Source organism: Marmota marmota, unplaced genomic scaffold (assembly GCF_001458135.2).
Source record: "Marmota marmota marmota unplaced genomic scaffold, marMar, whole genome shotgun sequence".
Classification (NCBI taxonomy): Eukaryota; Metazoa; Chordata; class Mammalia; order Rodentia; family Sciuridae; genus Marmota; species Marmota marmota.
The window spans coordinates 2,284,164-2,293,405 of NW_026000207.1; the positions used below are offsets into that span (position 1 = coordinate 2,284,164).

General features: G+C 59.5%; 1 protein-coding gene across 1 annotated transcript in view; it reads left to right on the forward strand.

Moving 5' to 3' along the window:
* The first annotated feature begins 485 nt into the window (after positions 1 to 485).
* The window catches only part of Tnnt1 (troponin T1, slow skeletal type), a 9,845-nt gene continuing 1,088 nt past the window's right edge, over positions 486 to 9,242 (forward strand). The window contains exons 1-9 of the mRNA XM_048791482.1: positions 486 to 567; positions 736 to 801; positions 1,074 to 1,095; positions 3,157 to 3,220; positions 3,402 to 3,518; positions 3,711 to 3,788; positions 5,473 to 5,586; positions 6,455 to 6,564; positions 9,094 to 9,231. Of these exons, the coding sequence (XP_048647439.1) occupies positions 486 to 567; positions 736 to 801; positions 1,074 to 1,095; positions 3,157 to 3,220; positions 3,402 to 3,518; positions 3,711 to 3,788; positions 5,473 to 5,586; positions 6,455 to 6,564; positions 9,094 to 9,231 (791 nt within the window). The remainder of the gene's footprint in view (positions 568 to 735; positions 802 to 1,073; positions 1,096 to 3,156; positions 3,221 to 3,401; positions 3,519 to 3,710; positions 3,789 to 5,472; positions 5,587 to 6,454; positions 6,565 to 9,093; positions 9,232 to 9,242) is intronic.

Sequence of the window (9,242 nt, forward strand, 5' to 3'; positions counted from 1 at the left end):
GGGGGGGGGGGGGGTCAGAGGTTAGGGTCTCCACCTGCTCCCTGGCTCACTGGGTTACTACCCTCCCACTTCCTGTCTCCCTCGCACACTTCCTGCCTGCTTCCTTTACTTCTCTTCCTGTTACACTCCTGTCTCTTCCTTCTTGTTCCCCTCCTGCTCTTTCCTCTTTCAGGGACTTGCTGTTGCTCTATGAACTTCCTGGACTCTTGCTACTTCCTGTCTCCCCTCCTCTTCTGTCTTCCACATGCACTTTGTGACTCTCCCATACCTCCTCCCCCTCGGTGCCTCTCACTCCAGCCCCAAGTGCCACCTGCCCTCCAGCGAGGTCCTAGGGTGGTTGGCCTCAGCACCCCCAGCATTGCCCTCCTGGCCCTCACCCACACTCACCTTCTCGGTGTCTTCCTTCTTCACCTGCTTGAGGTGGGCCCGCAGGTCCAAAGATTCCTTAGCGCGGGCCCCGCGCCCCCTGGTGGCCGCGAAGGGAAATGGCCTGTGGCCTGGGCGCTTTCCCTTCCTTAAAGGGACCGACCCCCGCCTTCTTCCCCAGCCAGAGGAGCTTGCGGAAGGGTGGGACGGTCGCCGAGAGGCGCCGCCGCGCCCCCCGCCTCCTCGCCCACCCCGTTCTCTCCCTCCCCATATACATTCAAAGGCTGGGGCCTGAACCGAGGATCCTAGTAAGAATGGGGTGTCCCAAGGGGGGAGGGGCCGGGAGCAGAACTCCCTGAAAGAAGACAGGGATTGGGATCCCGCCACGCCGGGTCTTGAAGGAGGAGGGCAGGAGCTCTGGGCATATAAGGAGAGGTGGGTCTGGGCTTTGGACTTGGGGTTTCCGGAGAGGGGGTGGGACCCCCACACCAGTGCTGAATGTATATCCGATGCGTGTGATCCTCTTCCTCTCTTATGGCCACCCGACTTCCTTCTCCCCTTTCTTCTCCCTGTGCCCCTTCCCCAGAACTGGACTCTGAGACTTTCCCTGGTGCCCTGGGAAGAAGCTTGGGGGTTCCCTACGGGGTATCAGGTTCTTCACCCCATAACTCTTCCTAATTGTCTCTTTGTATCCCCCTTATCCCCAGAAGAAGAGCGCCCCAAACCAAGGTGAGACTCTATGGGGTGGGGCTGGGGTACCCACCATTGCTCCTAAACATTCCCCCACCTCCAGAGGTAGGGTGTAAAAAGGTAGAAAAGACAGGGCATGGGAATGAGGCGACTAACCTAACCCTACCCCAACCTAAGCCACCACCTCTCAGCTTGCATTTCCAGGGCCTCACACGGTGTGTGGCAGGGCAGACCCTCTTTCCCACCATAATGGTGAAATAGACCCAGGGACAGTAATGGGAGCCCAGGTTCCAGAGGAGCCTGGCAGGGGGCCCTGCTCTTGCTCTGGGCATTCCAGGAAGGCTTCTCCTGGGAGTCACCTCTAGTGGACAGGAGGTAGGAGGGACATTGTAGGAGAGAAGGATGGGTGTGTGCCGAGACTAGTGGCTGCATATAAACCAGCCCAGGGTACTGATAGTCATTCTCATAATGAGCATCCTAAGCTAAGCAGATCAGTGGAGGCTGTGGGAGCTCATAGAGTGACATTGGGGACAAGGCTTGGAGATGCAAGGAAGCAGCCATCCAAGTATGAAGGAAACCAGAAGCATCAATTCTGGATGGGAAGTAGTGCAAATTTCATTATACCTAGAGTTCAGTGTGCAAGAAGGAGCCGAGTTGTAGAGGCCAGGGCACTGGGGAGCCATGGAAAGGCTAGATCTAGTGGAGAGAGTACATGAGAACGCAGATGAGTTTCCCTGCCAGAGAAGGTCTGTGGAGAAGGGGGTGGAGTTTGTCAGGGGAAGAGCATCAGGCAGAGGGCACAGCAAGTGCAAAGGCCCAGGGGTGTGAAGACATGGGGCACAACCAGGGCACCATGGACTGCTGAATGCGTATGAGAAGATGAGAGGAGAGGAGGTTTGGAGAAGCTGGCAGGGGCCTGATGGGGGAGGGTCAGAATCCTGGCCAGTTGCTTGGACTTGTATTTAGGGTAGGGCCAAGTTGAGGAAGGATTCAGATCAGGAGTTTAGAAAGGTCCCTCTGGAGTCTTAAAGGAGGATGAGCCACAAGCTGGAGGCAGGGAGGCCAGAGAGGAGGCTGGGAGGTTGGTTCAGGTGGGAAGGAAAGAGGACTGTGCTGGGGCAGGGGGCTGTGGGATGTAAAGGAAGGGGCAGATTGAGAGAATCCAGGTAAAGGGACAGGACTTGGGTTAGATGAGCTGTTGGGCAAGGGAGAGAGGTGACAAGGACAGCCCTCAAGGGTCTCTGGGCTGGGAACAAAGGGACAGTGAGCTGGGACTGCCTGCAGAAGTTGCTGAGCTCTGCTGGGGCCCAGGGTGGGGAGGTACAGAATGTTCGGGAGGTGTCCATCAACATGAGTCTGGGCTCAGGAGAGAGGTGGGCTGGAGATGGAGTTGGTGCAGCCTCAGCACAGTGGCCTCCTCGGGAACCACGGGATTGTGAATTCCACGGGTGCAGATCAGAGACGTTAGAACAATTGTGTCCACTGAACACGTAGAGGCTTTTCTCTTGACATCATTCCCTAAACAATACAGTGTTCTCGATAAGCAGCACCAGTCCCGCAGCACTGACATTGTAGTAGGTACTGCAAGTTATCTAGGGATGACTTACATATAAGTCACATGCCAGCCTTACACCACTTTATATGAGGAAGGAGAGAGTCCGTGGAGTTTGACATCCACTGGGGATCCTGGAACCAATTCCCCTCAGACACCAGGGAGAACACGGAAGCCCCTGGCATTGACCGCCGGGAGTGTCCTTTGAATGAAGAAGAGGGCAGGCTCTTTGGAAGGCTCCTGGGGATGGGATAGCGGGAGAGGTCGAGGCAGATCAGGAAAGGAGCATTCCAAGGAGGTGGGGAGTGCGGGGTGGCAGAGAATCAGAGAAGGGCCTGGGCTGACTCCCAGGACAGCCCCCCCCCCCACAGGACACAAGCCACATGTGTCATTGAAATGCTTTATTAGCCACATTTAAAAATGTCTGCAAAAGCAGGTGACATGAATTGTCCAGGCACAGTTTATTCCACCTAGTATATTCAAACGCCATCACGTATAAAACCCCGTCTGGGAGGTCGGTCCGCTCACTGTCCCCACCTGCCCCGCAGCCGTCCGGTGGTTCCTCCTTTGATCCCCCCGAAGATCCCAGAAGGGGAGCGTGTGGACTTCGATGTAAGTAGCAGCTGTCCCCAGAGCGGCGCCCCGGCGGGTTAGGGAGGCGCTGCCCACTGCCTTCGCTGGACGCGCGCACACGCTGCTTTGCCGCCATCTGCGGGGGCCCTCCGTGCCGTCAGCTGGGACCCCGACACCGGGGGCCTGCGGCCGACTCCAGCGGGTCCCCCTGGCCCCGCAGGACATCCACCGGAAGCGCATGGAGAAAGACCTGCTGGAGCTGCAGACGCTCATCGACGTGCATTTCGAGCAGCGGAAGAAAGAGGAGGAGGAGCTCATCGCGCTGAAGGAGCGCATTGTGAGTGGGGCACTGGGGCGCCCGCCCTCCCCGCGCTGCGCCTCGCCGGATCTTGGGGGACGTGAGCTCCCCTTGGTCCGGAGCCGGGGCGGAGGCTGCGGGAATGGGCGCTCCGGCCTCCTCTCCACCCTCGGGCCCCGCTTGGGCAGGGACGGCCGGGCGCCTCCCACCCTCTCATCCTCCTGCCCCCAGGAGCGGCGCCGGGCGGAGAGAGCCGAGCAGCAGCGCTTCCGAACCGAGAAGGAGCGGGAGCGGCAGGCCAAGCTGGCGGTGGGTGCCTCCCCTCCCCTGGGGCGCACCCTCCCTCCTGGTGGGGTGCTGCTTTTCCCGTTCCTGACACTCTCCGTCGTTCTGCGGAAGTCCCTACGCTGTATCACCTAAGGCTCTTTCTGTTGGAAGGGATGGAAACTCAACCCTAACTGGGTTCAGCAGAAAGGAAAGGCGGGTGGTGCACGCGTGTGGTCCCAGGCGCTTGGCAGGCGGAGGCAGGAGTATTGCAAGTTCAACGCCAGCCTCAGTGAGACCCTGTCTCAAAACAAAACAAAAAGGGCTGGGGAGGTGCTCTTGGTTCCCTCCCTGGTTAAAAAAAAAAAAAAAAAGCCTAGAACTGCTGTTGCTTCAGGCGTGATTGGATCAGGAGACTCAGACACCACAGACAGCATTTCTTCGTCCAATCCTTGGCCACCTTTCTGTGAATACTAGGGTGACCAACTCTCCTCTTGGCTTGTCTGGTAATTTCCTGGGTTTAGCCATGAAACTTCCACATTCTGTTAGTCTCATGCAAACTGCAATGGCTGATCACCCTGCAGAGTGACCACCAGCAGCCCTGGCCTAAACTCTGCTCAAATCCAGGGAGGCATTGAAGCTGCTCTTTCCCCCACAGAGCTGAGCCCTGGCCACAGCTGACCCCTGAGGGTGCTAGGGTGGTTTGAAATGTCACCGTGTTGGCATTAAGAAGTGGGTCCTCACGCAACCCACTGTTTAAGGCTGAGAGCAGGGTGCAGTGGAAGGCAGGATATGCCCCCGAGGTGCCCACACCCCAGGCCCACAGTCTGTGGGTTGTGCAACTATGCCCAGCCAACAGGCTTTGCAGAAGAGACCAGATCAGGATCTGGAAGGTGGTTGTGGATTTGCATCTTCCCGCCACCCTTGCGCCAGGGTCCTCAGGAGGGGGAGGATGGAAGGCCAGAGCCAGGGAGATTTAAGATGCTGCCTGCTGCCTTGGGAGCCAGAGGCCGGGTGGGAGGGCACTGCCCCTGGGAGCTAGAAAAGGTGGGAAGGGCGTCTCCCAGGAGCCTGGAGGACCAGGTCAGCTCACCCCTCGGTTTGGGCCCAGCGAGGCCATTTCAGGCTTCTGAACCCCGGAACTGCATTGCTTTAAGTTTGCAGATTACAGCAGCAGCTGGCGATGGGGAGAGAAGGCTGGCCTGCAGAAGCCATGGTCCCACCACCCCTCAGAGGGGAGGGGCTCAGCTGCAGGAGCCCGGGTCTCTAAGGTGCCCTGCTGACGCTGGAGCACTGTGGTGCCTGGAGCCTGGCTGGCCGCCCCTTTTTCTTTTTTGTGGTGCTGGGGATGGAACCCAGGGCCTCATACATGCTAGGCAAGTGCTGCACCACTGAACCCCAGCCCAGCCCCGGCCACCAGCCTCTGTATGCCCCACACCTTGGCGTTAGCACCTCTGGCCTCTCAAGACCAGGGAGGCGAGGCTCACAGCAGAGCCCACGGGGCCATTCAGGCTGCAGGCCGCAGGAGAAGCCAGCACCCCCCCCATTCTTCAGTGTTTGCTGGGAGGACATTCAAGCCCCCGGGGAGGACTGTGTGGGTGGCCACACAGCCAGGCCAGGAGGGGAGGCAGGACTTTCCTCCCTATGCTCCATACCGCTGCATCCCAGGGCCTCCCCCTCAGTCTGCAAGGGAAAAGGGAGGCCGTGGGTGAACCCCCCACCCCCACAGGAGGAGAAGATGCGAAAGGAAGAGGAGGAGGCCAAGAAGAGAGCAGAGGACGATGCCAAGAAGAAGAAGGTTCTGTCCAACATGGGGGCCCACTTTGGGGGCTACCTGGTCAAGGTGTGTTCAGCCTGCAGGGGCTGGGAGTCTATATTCCATGGGGAGGGAATGGTGGGCCCAGACTTCTGGTTCTGGATGGAGGATGGCTGGGCCCGGACCCCTGGTTCTGAGGAAGGAGGCTGGGCCTGGACCCTGGGTCTGAGGGAGGAGGCTGGGCCTGGACCCTGGGTCTGAGGGAGGAGGCTGGGCCTGGACCCTGGGTCTGAGGGAGGAGGCTGGGCCTGGACCCTGGGTCTGAGGGAGGAGGCTGGGCCTGGACCCTGGGTCTGAGGGAGGAGGCTGGGCCTGGACCCTGGGTCTGAGGGAGGAGGCTGGGCCTGGACCCTGGGTCTGAGGGAGGAGGCTGGGCCTGGACCCTGGGTCTGAGGGAGGAGGCTGGGCCTGGACCCTGGGTCTGAGGGAGGAGGCTGGGCCTGGACCCTGGGTCTGAGGGAGGAGGCTGGGCCTGGACCCTGGGTCTGAGGGAGGAGGCTGGGCCTGGACCCTGGGTCTGAGGGAGGAGGCTGGGCCTGGACCCTGGGTCTGAGGGAGGAGGCTGGGCCTGGACCCTGGGTCTGAGGGAGGAGGCTGGGCCTGGACCCTGGGTCTGAGGGAGGAGGCTGGGCCTGGACCCTGGGTCTGAGGGAGGAGGCTGGGCCTGGACCCTGGGTCTGAGGGAGGAGGCTGGGCCTGGACCCTGGGTCTGAGGGAGGAGGCTGGGCCTGGACCCTGGGTCTGAGGGAGGAGGCTGGGCCTGGACCCTGGGTCTGAGGGAGGAGGCTGGGCCTGGACCCTGGGTCTGAGGGAGGAGGCTGGGCCTGGACCCTGGGTCTGAGGGAGGAGGCTGGCCTGCTCTCCTGGCCTGTCTCAGTTTCTCTCCCACTCCCAGGCAGAGCAGAAGCGTGGGAAGCGGCAGACGGGTCGGGAGATGAAACTGCGCATCCTGTCGGAGCGGAAGAAGCCTCTGGACATCGACTACCTGGGCGAGGACCAGCTCCGGTGTGTGGCGGGGCACCTGGGTGTGGGAGGGGACGTGAGGGACCCTCGCTCAGCCTGGGTGGGCAGTGCTCTGGATCTGAGCCGGGTGCTGCTTTACCTCGGCATGTGCAGCCCCTCTGGCTCCTGCTGCCCTGTGGATCGTGCGGCTCCAGGGGACCCACGTCCAGGCTGCCCCTGGATGGAGACTGGGGCCTGGCCTGGGGTTGGACGGCTGTTTCTGAGGTGCTAGGGGCGCCTGTTCCTCCGCGCTCAAGCCGCCATCTGGTGGGACTTTCTGGCTGAGCCCTGTGCCCTTGCACGCTCTTCTCTTCCCTTTGCCCCACAGGGGTACAGTCCCCAGGCCTGTCCCTCTGGGCTCCCTGTGTCTTGTTGTGCGCTGGCCTGGGTTCTGAAGGGGCTGGGTCATCTGAGCTTTAGCTTCCGACTCCTGCTTCTCATTGGCCCAACGAGTCTATGAGAGCAAAGTCTGCACGCTCCCCCTCCAGGTGCTCTGAGGGGGTCAGTGTGGTGAGGACAATAAATAGCAGTCCCCTGTGGGGGACTCACAGCCATGAGGTGGGCGCTGTTGACATCCTCACGTTCATGGTGAGGAACCTGAGGCACCGAGAAGTGAAGCAACTTTTCCAGGGCTGAACAGCAAGCACGTGGAAGAGCCAGGCCTTGAACCCGAGCAGTTTGGTGTGGTGGTCTGTACTTGCTACTGTGCTGTGAAGTGATTTGATAGTAAAGGTGTATGGTCAGCTGTCCTGGGGTGAAGTCTAGGCTCAGCTTGCCTATTTCCGTGGTGTAAACACTTTCAAATTACCAAGGTGAGCAGCTCACTGGAATTGGGGCAGTGTGCACAGGAATGCTGGGAAATGTAGTCCATAGGGCCAGTCCGGAGAAGTCCAGGGTCGCACAGGGGGCCCAGCCAGGTGTCAGCGACCCGCCTGGGCCCCCAGTAGTCCCGGCCCCCGCACTCCTGTGGCACGCTGGGGTTTATAGTCCAGGGCCAGGTGTTGCAGGGGGATTGGGAATCCTGTTTTGTTTTATACCAGGGATTGAACCCAGGGGCGCTTAACCACTGAGCCACATCCCCAGCCCTTTTTAGTATTCACTTTAAGACAGGGTCTTGCTAAGTTGCTGAGGCTGGGCTCCAACTTGCCATCCTCCTGCCTCAGCCTCCCAAGCTGCACTGGTTGGCTTGGATGTCCTTTGTGCTGTGTGTCCACCCTCCCCACGCATGGTTCACGTAAAGACCCTCACGGGGCCTGGCAATGTGGTGATGATGTTCATATTTCCTGTTTCTTCCTTTTCCCCCTTCCCCCTGCTACACACCTACTCATAATTCAAGTTCAATCGTATTTTTTGAGAATCTCAAATTACAAAATTTCATGTATTGGATGAGAGAAACTGAGGCATAAGGGGCTATACGCCTTTTAAATAAAATACAGGCGTCCCTCAGTATCCAGCAGGACGTTGTATGGACCCCACAGGTACCGAGCTCCCTTGTCCTGTGACTATAGTACCTGCTAGAGGGGGCACACCCTCTGCGCTCTGTGATTGCCGGATCCCACACAGTTGCTAACACAATGGAAGTGCTGCGGCTGGAGTGGTGGGGTACTGTGGAGGGAATTCAGGGACCTGCACCCGCGGGGGACTACCTGTACCCCATGGAGGAGAGCTCCCGGGGAAGCCAAAGGGGACTAGGAACGCTAATGATGATGAACAGATGTAGGAGGGCTGGCTCTCCGGGGACTCCCTGTGTGCCAGGCACTTCACACGCCTTGCCTCACCCCCTGTGGCTCAGAGCCCTGGACCTTGCTCGGTCAGATTTGGCCTGTAGTAGCTGAGGCTGCCTACAGCAGCCTAAAACACAGAGGTTTGTTTCTCATGTAGAAGAAATCTGAAGGAAAGTAGTCCATGGCTGGTGTGTAATCACCAGAGACGCAGACGCCTGTCTTCTTGTTCTACCATTCTTAGCCCAACATTCCCATCCTCGAAATCACCTCATGGTCCAGTAGAGCTGCTGGGGCACCAAGCAGCAGAAGGAGGTTGCAAGGAAAGAGCCACAAGGCCTTTGCTGAAGCCAGTGAGCTACTCTGATCCCATTGGCCTCGCCTACCTGCAAGGAGGGTGGAGAGTTTGCCTGTCCGCTGGGCCTATGGCACAGGGTTCTGTTTCCCAAGAAGAAAGGGAGAATGGATATGGGCACGGTTGGTAGACAGCCAGCCGTCCTTGCTTCAGTTTTATTTATGCATTTTTTAGGGGAGGAATCCTAGAGATTCTAGAGAAGTCCCTGGGCCATGGTCGTAAATGAGAGACTAGAGCCAGGACTGGAGCCTGGGCTTCCCGTGTCTGGGGCCGCAGCTCTTGACCATGGGAGCTGAGAGAGTGAGCACAGATGGAAAGTCCTTGGCTTCCAGGACTGACAGTGCCAAGCCTGGAGCCGGCTGTGTCACTCTGCGGTGCTGTCAGCCTCTCTGGGCCCAAGCGGCTCTCTGTCTCTGCGGCCTGGCTCCCCTCCATCGCGCCCTCCTGCCTCTCCAGGGAGAAGGCCCAGGAGCTGTCGGACTGGATACACCAGCTGGAGTCCGAGAAGTTCGACCTGATGGAGAAGCTGAAGCAGCAGAAATACGAGGTGGGCGCCTCCCCTGCTGGAGGCCGGGCTGGCCCGGGGCTGGCAGGGCGGGCAGGAG